At 43.0% G+C, this 15,649-nt stretch overlaps 1 protein-coding gene across 1 annotated transcript in view; it reads left to right on the forward strand.

The window, feature by feature from the left end:
- LOC139473348 (CCR4-NOT transcription complex subunit 9-like) overlaps positions 1-11,594 on the forward strand; it is an 80,487-nt gene extending 68,893 nt beyond the window's left edge. The window contains exons 8-9 of the mRNA XM_071255876.1: positions 4,789-4,880; positions 9,906-11,594. Coding sequence (XP_071111977.1) covers positions 4,789-4,880; positions 9,906-10,086 — 273 coding nt within the window. The 3' untranslated portion in view covers positions 10,087-11,594. The remainder of the gene's footprint in view (positions 1-4,788; positions 4,881-9,905) is intronic.
- Positions 11,595-15,649: the final 4,055 nt, after the last annotated feature.

The raw sequence follows: 15,649 nt of genomic DNA on the forward strand, positions 1-15,649 counted from the left end.
CGCCATGGTATGAGTGTATTCCCTTTGTTTTAGTAAACCTAGACATGTAAACACTCACTTTTGACATATCCACTGGCAAGATAACAGTGATTAATCAATCAATGTATTTTCTGTTAATCCTTTGATGACTAGGAACGATCAAAAAATTTTCAAAAAAGTAAATCAACTGATAATTCATCTCATGCTGGGCTGCCATATCCATATTACATAACACACATTTCACCTCACTTCAAACCTGGATTTAGATTGAATAATTACCCCAGACACAATAAATGCCAAATGGGAACCTTTGTCAGGTATTCTGAGAGGTGCTACCACTAATTATACCTGTAATAAATTCATTAACTGAGCATCAAGCGAATGTCAACAAATACAAACAAGTGTAGGGTTATACGAGAAAACGTAGATGACAACAAGGGAGTAGTAATCATATTATCGACGCCATCCGAAATCCGAAAATGCTTTCACTGCATGGATATTCTTTTATTATTAAACTATGACAATCAATTATAACTATTTCCAAATGACGACATCCGATGAGATTCTTTTTGTCTGTTTGTTTAGGCTGAAGAAATTAATTAACATGCGCCCTTTGTCGAAATCTTTTTAGATCAATGTTAACCAATCAGTGTTCAAAAATGAGTAAAACAATTATTGCTTCCAAGTTTATTCAGCTGTCCTTGCAGACGGTAGCCCAGTCTCTTGTCATGCTCAGTTGCGTATCATCTGGGTACTCACAAGGAAAAAACAATAACAAAGGCAACCACCAATCCCGGGGAATTGCTTTAGAACAGTGCCCCTTTAAGGACTTAGGCAGAATAAGTATACAAATATTTAATATATCTAGGATTTTACTAGTTTTGTTTTGATAGGAAAGTGATAATAAATTAACTTTTGGGTTCTAAAAGTAATGTGTATCTTTGAAACTAATACAAAATTATTCTAGGTACAAAATTACATACCGATAAGGGTAAAAAACCCACTACATTTCATTTTGATTTCTTGGAACACTGGGATAAAAAAAAAATTTCTCGTCAGTAAAATTCCTTTTCACATTAAAAAACGAGTATTTCTTTACGTAACCCAACAGATAGACGGCTCATGTTTTGTTCTAATAGTAGAAATGTTTTTCTGAAAAATATGGATACTTGTGAAAAGAGGGCTTATGATTCAATCTAACTTTTCAGATGGTTTGACACTGGTCCATTAAAGAAAAATCCTTATGAAATTTTGAAGAAATAATTTGTGACACTGAAAATTTCAAGCACTTAACCAAAGAGTGTTCAGGGAATGACAAATATGTGGTTTTTTTGGCAAAGACACTTTTTGGTCTTCTGGTCCTTAAGCCCTAAATGAATGTGATAAAGCTTGCAGTTCCCGAATCCTGGTCATTTGACGATCCGTGTTTCGAAGGCGCTCCTGCCAATGTGTTATCACTGGTATGAGTGCCTCCAACTCAAGGTTGTTGATGTGCCATGGCTTAAGATTTTTATCCATCTGTCACCTTGGCCCTGAAGAGCTCTAGATCTGTCTGAAATAGCCCTCCTATGAATTGGAGTCAGTAGGATGGGATTAGTTCCATATTTGCCTCTTTGACTATCCTGGTGAAGTCCCAATGAGGGGTTAATATTCCCGCTTCTGGATGATTCAGTATGCAGTCTTCTATGTACAACTCAATAGGCGGCTATTGGCTTGGTAAAGCTGGTAATTAAAAAGCCACGGCTCCACTGAAATGCCAAGTGGTAGGACCGCTCACTTGTAGCGGAGGCTGATCAGGGAATCGTAAGCATAGATGCTGCCCCTGAGGTAATGAGACGAGGACACTCCAGGTAACGTTTGCTGAACAGTGCAAGGTTGTGTTTCATCCGCATCTTGTTTGAATCCCACTTGGTCAATGTTTCCACTTTGGTCCTTGCTCCTACCCTGGGAACTCCCCCTATGGGATTGATAGGAGCCTTGGCCTCTGCCCCTCCCCTGTCCTTTGTCACGAAAGGATGACTGATCGGTGGTCTGTCTGGTCCTTGAGGGATGAGTGCCTGGGCTGATAATTCCCAGACTTTGATGTACGTTGGCCAAATGTCCAGAGGCTTGAGTGCTGTCTTTTGTATGCATGTCAGTTATGGGACCATTAAATAATGTTGAGGCCTACCATGGCTGACGAAGCAGCAGGCGCTTAAGTTAAGAATCTCAATTGGATAAGGCCAGATACACCAGATGGCGGGTGGCGGTAATCTCAGCTCAAACCGCCTGAAGGTGATTGCACATGTGGTCAATGTGCCTATGTTGGAAATCTACCATCATCTGGAAACTATCGATCCTATTGGCATTGGTCTCGGAAAGATCTTGGTCCATAGCACGAGACGACGAGGCTAATGCTGACAAGGGTTTTAGGGACTGCCCGATTTCCATTTCCCAGGCTCAGCTTACCATAGTACTAATTGGATCAGGTTGCCGACTATGGCTCACATGCCTCTTCGATCCATAGGGTTAGTTGTGTCAGGGTAAGCGTATTAGGGTTAGATATCCGTTTTCCATGAAACACCTTCATGACCCTAAGGATGGTACCACTACCCAAACAAACAAACCTTTATGATCTTTAGGGTTAGATGCCCTTTTACGATCCTTTGGGGAAGTTGTGAGGTAGGATATCAGTTAGCTATCTCTTTTAAAGAATAAATCAAATCTAATTTCAGGAAACTCTGAACACTTTTATCAAATTTGGAGTTTCACGGAGAAAATGGCTACTGCGCATGAGCATAAAAGTGAAACAATAGAGTGCTGATGACTTGGTAAACGAGCACTAATAATTTATGATAGAGCCCATCGTGTGTTGGCCGATTAGATTATTTCATAAACCTAGCTTAGCTTCAAGCTTGCAAAATGCAAGTTCGATCCTCCAAGTGTGGCTAATTGAAATCCGAAAAAAGTGAGGCAGGTAAAGTTCACTACTCCCTAAGACATATATATGAAGGCAATGTAAGTTTTGTTGATATTAAAATAGCATTAAGTAATGCTGACGTCAGACGAAGCGCACCATGTTTGAATTTCATACGTCTGCTAGCATCACAGCACGAGATTTGTATTTTCGTGTATCATAAATATTCAAACAAAACACTTGAAATTAGGTTTGGTGAATATTTATGAGTCATTTATTGTTTCCTGCAAATTTTGTTACATGACACGTCAGATTAGCCTGAATGTTCGTATCTCTGCTGCTGACATGATGACTTTAAATATTAAGTTTTTTTCTGTTTAATGTTGTAATGTGTTGTTATTTGCAAATTAAAAAAAAAATCAAATTTATACTTGGTTAAATTTAAGATAGCAGAGATATGATTATTGAAATCAATTTACAGAAATTTGATAATTTAAGAAGCACTGACTTGCTTTATGAAGCACCGACTGTTTGAAATCGTCCATCCTCTTTACAGGGCCTTATGCTAAAACAGTTCAGCAGGCTAAAGGTTAAAGGAATAATACGTAACATTAACAGTACACATAATCTAGTCATCAACATAAAAATAGTACAAACTGTTTTAAATGACAAACACATCTTTACTCTTATATAAGTTCTTATAATGAACAGTTCAAAAAAAATTTCGGTGATCATTTTCTTTTTCGACAAAATCCAAGGCTGCCCCAGAATACATGTATCAGATGGTTGGTCCCCACATTTGGGGGTGTACCACCCCAATTGCCTCTAACCTGCATGAGACAAAGGCAGTGGCATGGACCATGGCATGACATAGCAACTGTTGATTGGTTAATTCGGGAAGTCAGACACAGTGTTTGCCTCACTTAACCTTAGGTACAGATATACAGGGCCTACACCAGTTTGGACCACTCATACTGGCTCCACAGCTGACAGCAGCCCGTCATCGCAGGTGCATGGCTTGATACTAGCATCCGACTGGAACGCATGCTGTATCGTGTAGTTACAAGAATATATAACTGAATCTTCAAGCTTCTTTATTTGTTCTAACATCATGGTTCCGAAATACGAGGGATAATAGATTCGTCTGTAGAGAATTATGACTGCAACATTGAAGTTATCACAAGAAGAGGCTGTTTCGACGGTGTCATTAACCTTCTGCTCGCGAACCTTTGTCTGCAGATATATTGTAGAGAATTGGTTTTAAAAACCTTGTCTGGTATTATCCTCTTCTCACTCTAGCGTAGTCAATCACTGCGGTTGAGGTTGATAGCTGTAACTGAGTGAAACAAGAGATGCTAAGCCTTATGTCTGAGTAATGTAAGTGTACAACCAGTCTTAAAGAACTTCACTGGCCAGACCAGGAATGATTTATCTGTCTAGTCTATAGGACGAGTTGTCCATCAGGAGCAAGAAGTAGCTTTGAATTGTTGTACAAAGAATAAAAATGAAGTTGCTATCCATAAAAGAATCTTAAAGTCATGTTCTCCCAACTTCTAAATGCCTATCAAAGACCTAAAAGTATTGATATAGGATTAAACAGCAAAATTAAGTTCAAGCAGGCTCAAACTGTCCCCAGACAGCAGGCCAACATTTTAATTATTCGGCTGGTCAAAGCCAAAGCGAAAACAGCTAGTGACTGACAGCACTTAAAAGATATCTGGCCCTGTTACTCACAGAAACACTGACATTGATCTTTGCAGTTTAAAGAGCAGGGCCATGATCTTAAATATCTTCTCCTCTGATACTGTTTGACTGAAGCAGCTGAATAAGTATATTGTCATAAATCAAGACAGAACCTTGTTTGTGCGTTCTTTGTTTTAGAAATAGCTGCCCGAATGTTTCAATCTTTTCAGGGTAAAATGGTGCTACATTTGTCCAAAGAGCCATCAGCCAGGTTGCTCAAGCATGTGGTGAGATGCTACCTGAGGTTGTCCGATAATCCTAGGTAAGTGTTCACTGTTAACATGTATGTCACATCTCATTCACTCACATAAAATTCGGTGGCACGGGTGGCCTAGTCGTCTAAGGCGCTGCGATTCGCTGTGCAGAGTTGCGTCCCCTTGGCATGCCAGAAACCTATGATTGTAGGTTCGAATCCCAGATCGCCCCGATTATGTTTCTAGGTTTGTCAGCACCATACCCGTGCTCGTGGGTTTCACCGAAGTGGTAAACGTCTGAGACCTGCATCACTTCGGGCTTTCCTCCCACATGAAGCTGACACGCCGCGATATAACTGTAATACTGTTAAAAGTGGTGTTAAACCCAACTCACTCACTCACTCACACAAAAAAATCATGGTTATATGTCGACTTTTATGCAGATGAATTTGATCTTTCATGACAACTTTTCATTTACATGCACAAGATAAATGATTCAAATGTAGCAGAAAACAAGACAACCAGTTCTTAACGCATGTGTCGGTGCAAGTAGTCCATAATCCATGTGTCATAAACATACACTTTCAGCTCACTTGAAAGTCAAGTGAGCTTTTGTCATGTCCTTCTTGTCTGGCATCCAGCAATTGATGGTGCCATCTGTAAACACAGGACCAATGAAGCAGAAACTTAACATGTTTGTTCCCACCTGATGATGATATCTGAATTTGTTCAAGAGGTTTGAATCCAATTAAGAAATCAATTTATGGTAATTACTCAGCAAAATTATGTACAAAATGGAATGACATGTAGTATATGTTCAGTGGGTGTGACTATTGTGTAAAAAGAACTATTGTGCTATTGCCAACCAACTATTGCCATTGCAATAGCTACTGTTTTCTACTATTGCAATAGTTAACATTTAATCATTTTCCTCAATAAAATGTTACACACAAAAAACTTCGTTTTTGTATGATATACGACCACCTTTACAGTGCCTCACCCTCCACGGCGCCCCGCGCCAGGAGGAGTAACTCTCACCCAAATCACTGTCCTTTATGTCATCTGACTGTCAAGACGTTTGATTATTTCAAGAAAGTTTCAAGAACCTAATCGTTCTCTGAGAGACCATGACTGACCAAACTGTATGTATGGTACATTTCTTTTCTTGCAAAGGCGTCATACCTCGCATTGTAAAGTTATAGTGTTGTAATTCTAATAGAAGAAATGCCACGTGCACGGTATATTTGAATTCAAATGGCCGTAATGGCGTCCATTTTGTAGTTCCACTGTCTGACACATGTAAACCAAGGCCATCAAAACGGCTTGGTTTTTTATTATATCATACAGAATTGAACTACAGGTTTTCCTTTACATAAACCCAAGGTGGTGTGCTAGATTATAACTACACTTACCTTTTTTACGGGTTTTACACCTTAGCGCGTAACACGCCCCTTTGGTGTTAAAAATTATACAACGGACATTGGCTATTAGTATTGCGTTACAAATCACATTCTACTTTAGCCTTTGCTTCTGTTTTCACAATTTTGCATGTATCTTTCCGATCTTTAATATCGCGCTGATACACTATTTTCCCGCCCCCAACCCAACTCAGAATTTACGGTCTTTTTTACAGACCTTCAAACTTTGTTCGGGATCCCACCCCAGGACCAGCATTCAAGCTGCCTGAAGTGTTTGGTAGAAAGGGGGCATGACGATCAGTCATGCCCCATCTGCCGGGAGTTTACCCCGAGAACTATGAAGCGTTGGCAAGCTGACCTCATACACTTTAATGGTCTATTTGATGCGGGGGTGGACATTCACTCCAAGAAGGCCATTCCCCGCCTTCTAAAAAGGGTTAAAAACAAGGCTAAATCTACTCCTTCTGCTACAAGGGCTGCGGGAGAGGGCTCTAGGGTCCCCGAGGTTCCTACACCTGCACCCTCTCCTGCACCTTCTTTGGCAGACATTTCTGCTTTACTTAAGTCGCAGATGGCGTCGATGATGGAGGAGGTTAAGTCCCAACTCCGAGAGGAGCTGCGGGCTGGGCATTCCCTGTTGTCGGCACCGGATGCGGCCTTGAGGCCCTGTGGAATGCCCGGCGTCGGTTGAGACAGGCCACTTGGCCTCGGGGACGATCCGAGACCGGGCTTCGGCTCCGGCTCGAGGTCGCTCCCCAGCGGAGGGGTGACTGGCACTGGCCCGGTCACTTCCTCTGCACCTTTTTCCCTAGCTGAGCCAGACGCCTTCTCCGAGGCCGAGGCTTCCACTAGTGGATCTGTGGCCCTGAGCCAGGTGGGTTCCCTTGAACCCCGGGTGGACCCACAGTCACCAGTTCTCAAACTGCAGAAAACCGGGATCCACTGCCTCAAACCAGATGTCCCCGTAGGCAGCCGACTGGCTCTATTCCTCAAGGAACGGGAGACAGTTACATCCAATCCCTAGAACCTGTCCACTATCAGGGATGGCCATTTGCCTCGGTGGAAACACCATCCGCCCCCCTTCTCCGAGATAAAGCACACTCCGGTGCCTGCTACCCAAGAGAAGGCGGAGTTCCTCCGTCGACGCACTTCTTATGAAAGCTGCGATCGAACCGGTTCCCAAGGGACAGGAAAACGAGGGCTTCTACTCGAAGTATTTCCTAGTCACCAAAAAAGACGGAGGGTTCAGACCTAAGGCTGAACAAACTTATAGAGATGGACAACCAAACAGCGATGACTTACATCCGGAAGCAGGGGGGGACTTTGTCTCCGTCGCTTCTCCAAGAGACGTGGCAGTTCCTCCTATGGTGCGACACTCACGATATCAGGGTGATACCTGTTTATCTCCCAGGGGTGGACAACATCTGTGTGGACGCTCTTTCTTGCCGGATCCTCGCTCCTCACAAGTGGATTATCTCCCGATTATACGGGTCATTCCAGGTGGACTAAGCATCTGGGGTGAATCACCAGACACCAACGCTCTGCTCCCCAGTCCCCAACCCGAGGTCGGTGGCACCAGATGCCTTCCAGCTAGACGGACAGAGTTCTGTGGGCATTCCCACCAGTCCATCTGATTTCCAAGGTCCTACCTCAGCTAGCCACTCAGCCTGTGCGACTACTTGTGCTCCTGGCACCTCTTTGGTTGGCGCAGAGTTGGTTTCCAGTAATACTCAGGTTTTGGGCTCAGCCTCCTGTTCTATTACCTTTACGACCGGACCTCCTATCCCAGAATGGGGCCATCCACCCGAATCCCAGGATTCTATGGGTTGCTTGGCCACTGTCAGGAATCGCCTCCAGAAGAGCGGTATTCCTGCACGAGTTGCGGAGGGATTCGACAAACGTTCAGTACGAGGATAGATGGGCCTGCTATGCGCGCTGGTGTGTCGATAGAGGGATTGCAGATCCCTTTTCTGCAGATCTCGTAGCCATGCTTGAGTTCCTCCAGTCGTGACTAGATGATGGTCTGGCCGCAATGACAGTCCGGGGTACTCTACTTTTATTGCAGCTTTTCAAGTCCCTGTCGACGGGGCACTTCTGATTGCACACCCATTAGTGTAGCGCTTTTTAGCAGGTGTGGACAGGATCCGACCGCCTGTCCGCCTGTTGGGACTTGCCAATCGTTCTTGATTGGCTGTCCGGTCCTTCCTTTCGGGATCTGTCGTCTCTCTCTTCAGCTGTTGAGCTGGAAGACGGCGTCCCTTGTGGCGGTAACGTCCAGCAGACAGGTAGGCGACATTCATGCAATGTCAGCCGATCCCAAACTAACTGTCTTCCACCGGGACAGAGTCAGTATTCAGCTGCCGGACTCTTACCGTCCTAAGGTCACACACGCCTTCCACGTGACGCCTCCTATTCACAGCCTTCCTCGTCAGGGACCACTGCAAGACATGTTCATGTCTTGGATGTCCGCAGGACCCTCAAGGCCTATATCAGCAGAACTAAGGGTATCCGTAAGGATAACCAACTATTTTGCTGCTGCGGCGGTAGGAAGGCTGGCTCACCTGCGAGCAAACAATCTATCTCGAGGTGGATAGTTTTAACCATTTGTACAGTGTATACGCTTCAAGGCAGGGACCCCCCTACCAGGTTGAAGGCTCATTCGGTTAGAGCAGTGGCTACGTCACAAGCGTACGCCGCAGCTCAGCCCATTGAGGAGATCTGCTCCGCGGCTATTTGGAACCAGCCGAGCACGTTCATCAAACGTTACCAACTCGACAAACACTCAAGCGAGCGTGCTCGGCTTGGTCAGTCAGTTCTCCGAACTGGGCAAAGTTCTACATCTCTAGCCGATTGAGCCTTCGAGAAATATCAGTCCTTACTACTCAATAATACTTGTATCTGCACACGCACTCCTTCGATCCTCGGGGAACCTCTGACCTAGTTTTGCACAGGTTAAGTCTCGCGGGATCTTCGCCCCTATCTCACTTGTTCAAACAAAGCAGGGGGGGTGTTTGGAGTTCTTGATAAGCCACAAATAATGGCTAGTTCATAGTATATGGTCGACCACGCCCTGTCTCTAGCCCCCGCCTCTTGACGGTGGTGCCTCACGATAAGGTTGGTTCCATTTATTGAACTCTTTTTTTATTCATTGAAATAATCAGAATACGATGTATTTATTTATGCTCGTTGCTGACAGATGCCACTTCCTAGATTATCTTTAGGAGTCTATCTTCATGCAATAAGTGCCCCAAGGAGGATTTAATCTGAAAGAGAATTTTACAAACCTGTAGAGGTTATGAATTCTCTGATGAAATCCTTCTTGGGGCACGGCAACCCACCTCCCCACATTCCGTCAGCATTAGACATATGGAAAGTGATTTGGATGAGAGTTACTCCACCTGGCGCAGGCTGCCGTGGAGGGTGAGGCACTGTAAAGGTGGTCGTATATCATACAAAAACGAAGTTTTTTGTGTGGTAACATTTTATTAAGGAAAAATGGTTATAACTATGTCATGTAGATTTTCTTGATCAAGGAAAATGCAATAAGTTCCCCAAGGAGGATTTCATCAGAGAATTCATAACCTCTACAGGTTTGTAAAAAATTTAAATAAATAAAATATTTTTGAAACGTCATTTACAACTAAAATGTTCAGAAACTTTTACTATCTTTTACAGAGCATGTGAAGCTTTGCGCCAGTGCCTACCAGACCAACTCAAAGACAGTACATTTGCCACATGTCTTAAAGATGACAACTCTACCAAAAGATGGCTTTCTCAGCTGCAAGTAAACCTAGAAGCACCCACCGGCCCAGGACCTGACCCTCGTGGCATGACGACACCACTTCACCAACAGTGACTGGAACAAACTACATATGTCAATAAACTCCATGTTAATGTGCTCTTTCATCAGTCATAACATATTCTATATTGGATACTGTAAGGCTAGTAGATTTCAAAGGCCCAGTTAATGTCCTATTGATGGGACCTTCCCGGTTATACTCATCAGTCATCAAAGTTATTGTTTCATGACAGCATTTAAATGAAAAATTATTTATGTATAATTAGATGTAACATTTTGTTATCATAAGAAATCTTGAAGAGGTTTAATCTCTCAATGCATGTAGAAAAGTTTACAATAATAATGGTTAGGCTCTCCTTTGTATTATAGAACAACTAAATGCACTCCGTCTGGCATTATGTATTTCAAGAAGTGTAAGTTGTCTTTGCATGAGCCAATGACATGACTCACTCATTTTTATCTTCATCACTTGGACTGAAGGTCCATGCGAGCTTATGGCATGTTGTTTGTTACTTGTTAACTTTTGACTGCAATTAGGTTATCTAGCACTGTAACAGGACTCAAATGTGTTCACAACAGTCAAATCAAAATAAGAAATAAATAAATGCAAATTGCCATAAACCCTAAAAAAAAGGTTCTATGGAACTACAAGGTCTTGAAATATATATAACTATACATATATATGATGTGTAGCAACTCAGTGAGATTCATATTTGTTCATGCTGGCAAGGATTGCGTTGGGAGGTGTTTTCACTACGCATTACATTACATTATTGCATTACATATGCCAATCTGTCATTGATAAATATCAAACGTGACAGTAATATCATTACAATCTAGCAGTTTGTGCATATCCATTTATAACTTACAATTGTAAATGCCACCAAGCATTTGTTTATAATGCCTTGGATTTCTAAGTTTCACTTTCATGTGTTGAGACTCATTAACTCACAACACTTTTAGTCACAACACTCATATTGCATTAATGGTGACATAAACAGGGACAACTCATAAGAAGAATCTCTTTAAATAATTTCTGGCTGGAGAAATAGTGAGTGATTGTTATTTCTTGCTCACTTATAAGAGAATAAATGCAATACAATTTTTACACATGCCACAGGGTCATACATAATATGCATATTAGGACCAGCCAATGAAAATGCAAGGTCTCGCATCTCGCAAGGGAATATTATCATACGATTGCTGTGGGTTTACCAGGTTAATAAGTCGCTTATTCAATGCATTTTGTACTTTGAGTCCGCCGACTTTCACTTTTACGAAGACTCATTCTGCAGTTTTATTCAAAGATTTGTGTAACAATGTCATTTTTTGTTAGATCATGATTGATTAAAGAGAATAAAAACGTACACATGAATAATGGTCATTACAGTATTGGTAATATTTTTAACTGTAATCAAAATGCACACTGATCAGTGACATATATTGACAAATGATTATTGTTATTGTCTTTGACATGTATTTAAAAACGATAATAAAAAATCATAAATTTCATTAATATTTGTAGAAACTTTGTTACCTTTAGTAAGAATCCCATTCATGCTGGCCCATGAGTGATATTCTCTTGTATAGGCCCACCACTTATTTTTCCTGGGTAAACCCTGGTGCCAGTAAAATGAAAATACCTTTAAAATGTATGATCTAAATATTGATGCTTATAACTATAAGCTTCTGTACCGCACCATCCACTGCACTTTGTCCACTTTGTCCATTGCTGAAGATGTTGTGCAAATGAAATATATTTAATAACTGAGAAACAGCTTTACCAAATGCAGGGATGGAAATGAGCCCCCTCCGGCTAGCCCATCCAGTTTTGTTAATGTTAAAGGTATCCTAAGGACTAGTAGAATTTCAAATAGTTGTGGGGATATTGCTGGATGTTTTCACTATTTGGGCAAGGCGGCACTCTTGGTTAATTTCCATCCCAGTTTACATGAATTTTTGTCACTGTAATGATGTTCCTTACAGTTTAAAGAATATAACATTGGGATGATACTGTCCTCTAATGAAACAGTCCACATTACACATTTCCTTATTTGATGACTAGAGTTTTCACAATTTATAACATTCAGTACACTTAGAACATACCTGGTTACAAATAGTGCCATGATGCTATTTTCAAACCTCTGCTCTTTGTTTACTGTTATTAGAAGCATGTGCAGTGTTTGCCCTGGAACCATCCCATTGAGACATGATGGGTATCTGGATGTAAAAGATTTCATGAGCCGTATTAAGCAAGTTTTCACTTATATGTTCGGTGTCACAACATTGATACTTTTGTATATTGTACTGAGCAAAATTTAACCGACAGGGTCACATTTTCAATAACTTAATCCATCATGAATCATCTGCCTGTTTCTAAAAGGAGATCCCTGTAACTGCTATTTCGACGTGACAGGGCACTCTAACATAGTATTACATCACAGTAAGGCACATAATGTTTGGGGCTTGCATACCACACATACGGAACATAAAATCAAGGCACAGCAGTTCCATGCCTTAAGGTTTGCCTGAATTTGACCACTGCCACACTTTGTTTAAAACCATGCAATACTTAGACACCTCAGGGATATCATGGCATACATGTCTTCATTTTGGTCATAGGAAATGCTTTTGACATATTGCTGTCATGTCTAAGTTCCAAAGTCATCATCCAAATATATACTACCAAACTCTGAAAATAGTATTTTTTATCTATCTTGCATTATTCCTCAATACATATTACTGCTTGTCTTGACAGAAAGAAGAACTGTTTGAAGTTTTGATAAAGAGAAGTTGTTTCAACTAGCTGAGAGGACAACCCTATCACACAGCTCGTACGTGACCACAGAAGTGATGACGTCCCAGATCTGCACATTACTGCTGTCACTCACAGTGGATACACCAGTGTGATCTCTCAGCATAAATTTATTATTCTCACGGGGCGGTCGGGTAGCCTAGTGGTTAAAGCGTTCGCTCGTCACGCCGAAGACCTGGGTTCGATTCCCGACATGGGTATTGCTGGAATATTGGTAAAAGCGGCGTAAAACCAAACTCACTCACTATTATTCTCACTTAGTTGTGTTGATTTTAAGTGAATTCCCTTGTGATTCTGTTGTGCCTCAGGTTTGTATCTCCATATTATTCATATGATTTACTTCATAGCATAATTACTTGACACATGGTGATACTTTTTCACCACAGTAAAATCAGGTGTCTTATTGTTTCAGCAGCCATCTTGAATATTTTATGTGGTCATGTGTATCTCGTTGTTTGCCTTCTGTATTCTTTTCATTGCCAAGTACTTGTATTTTATTGTTTATTAAAGTGTTGTTGTTTTTCGTGTTATCTTAAACTTCATAAATCCTTTCATAAATCCACAAGACTGGAAAAAAGATTATAGCATACATAATCGGGTGCGGGGGGATTGTGATTCAACTCTGCTTCATTGCAGATAACATGCCATCTTGTAACAAAACGGAGTGGGGTCCTCATCTCTTGTGCCTTAATTGTATGTCCCTGTGCTCCCAGTCAACCAAATGTAAAGAACTATGCAGTCCAGTTCACAGGCGCCTCCAGGCTTTGGACCTTCTGTATATCAACAGAAGCAGCAACAACAGATGCCACAGCCACAGACGCCCTGCAAGAGATGCCTCTTGGCTCCATTACTTCCAGCAATCCCAACCGAGGTTCCTGGTGTCTTCAGCTTCGGCCACCATCTTGGCTCCTCCAGCGTCTCTACAGGTGACTTACAGTCACAAGCGCGGTGGACTGCGCCTTTTCAGGCGTCTCTCCAGGCGACTGCCACTAGACCCTCCAGGTCGCATGTCTCCTCACCTGGAACTTCGTCTAAAGGCAGCAGCAAGTCGTCCAGTTCTAGGCGCCACTCCTGAAGTCACTCCTTGGTGCGACGTTTCAGGAGCAACTTTTCCTTTAAATCTTCTTATGAAGGGTCAATGACAGTGGTCAATGCTCACCTTGGTCTCCTTCCCTGGCCAGGGTGTGGACAAAAGTCCCCACAGCCATCCCTCCAGATCCCTCAATCATGGAGATGATCTGAGCCTTGGATAAGGACTTTGCAAAGTTGTCGTAAACTCCTTCCTTCAGTATAAGAGAGACAACTAATCCATCCACTCAGGTGCAACTCTCCGGGACACAACCTCTCAGCCTTTTGGGGTAAGCCCAGGGGTAACTGAAAGCACTCTGGCTCCTAACAGCGACGAGAATGCTCTGGGAGTGGGAGCGGCGATTGCAGGTACTGCAAGTGAAGCAACACACACCCACGACTGCATCCTCCCACCCCAACTTGTTCAAGTTGTCAACTTGGGGAATTCTTCATCACCAACGTCCTCCGCCACAGGAACAGGCTCACACTATTGACGACCCGCCACTGACGTCGTCGCCCATAGTGAACACTTATCCCCCTGCTCAACAGCAGCTCCTCCGTTTGAACGTCAAAATGCTGCTGGCCGGGATATTCCTCGGATTCATCTTCATGGGAGTCCACAACCAATGGGCAGTCTTCCTGTTTGGAACTTCATTGGCCCCGTTGCTATTACACTCATCAACAAGCCGAAAGCATCAACCCTTCACTTGAGAGGCATCCAGTTTGAGACGTACATAGACGGCTGCAACCTGAACCACATGGACACGGCGACGCTCCTTCATGATACTTAAGCTGGGATGGATCAACCTCTGAAGTAGGAACTACACTGTCATTCTGCCTTCAATTCATCTGGGGTCTCTTACAAACCAGTCGATACATCCTCTATGTACCCAGGGACAGGACTGATTGGATCCAACTCCACCTACTTCCGGCTCTTCACCAGTCATGCACACGGAATCAGTGGCAAGTGATCTTTGGCCTCCCCACGTGCAGGGAAGGACTTGACCTCAAGGGGTCTCCTACAGTAGACCCTTCAGAACGCGCGTCTCGCCATCTCGATGGAAAACATCACCGTCTTTTTGTGCCTCCAGAACCAGGGAATGACTCTCCCACTCACTGCTTCAGCTTGGGTTGTCAACACCATTAGCGTCCCCTGGGAAGGGCTCCTGTACTCCTTTCGAGGGTCATCCAATAGATCAAGCTGACACAGAGTCAAGATTTGACTTTGGTCACGCCTTTGTGGCCAGTGAGAGGTTGGTTCGTCAATCTCAGAGGTAACGGCAGCTGACCTTCTCCAACACCAAGATGGGCGAACCTTCTGGTTCCTCGACACAGCAAGCGACCACATCCAGCACCAGACAAGTTTCATCTACACCTCTGGTCCATCTACAAAGAGCACTAAGTGCCAAGGGCTACTCTGCCAGAGCGGCAAAGGCCATTACACTGGCTCACCGACCATCTACCAAGAGTCTCTATGACAGCCTGTGGCAAGGAATAACATCAGAAGCCCAGCACTGCGTCTTCTCAATTACTGGCAGAGCTCCTGCTGTTCCTGCTTCACAAGCCGAGTTGATGGCAGCACCATCACAACATATCTAGTGTCCCTCAACTCCGTCTTCGCGATTCCGGAAGATGGTAAAATGATGAGGATTCCGGAACTCCAAGCCAAACTTCGCTACTTCCTATTGGAAGACCAGAAGGCCAAGTTCAGACTCCCAGCCTGGGACCTGAATGTCA

Source organism: Haliotis cracherodii, unplaced genomic scaffold, assembly GCF_022045235.1.
Source record: "Haliotis cracherodii isolate W230 unplaced genomic scaffold, xgHalCrac1.p SCAF_28, whole genome shotgun sequence".
NCBI classification, from domain to species: Eukaryota; Metazoa; Mollusca; class Gastropoda; order Lepetellida; family Haliotidae; genus Haliotis; species Haliotis cracherodii.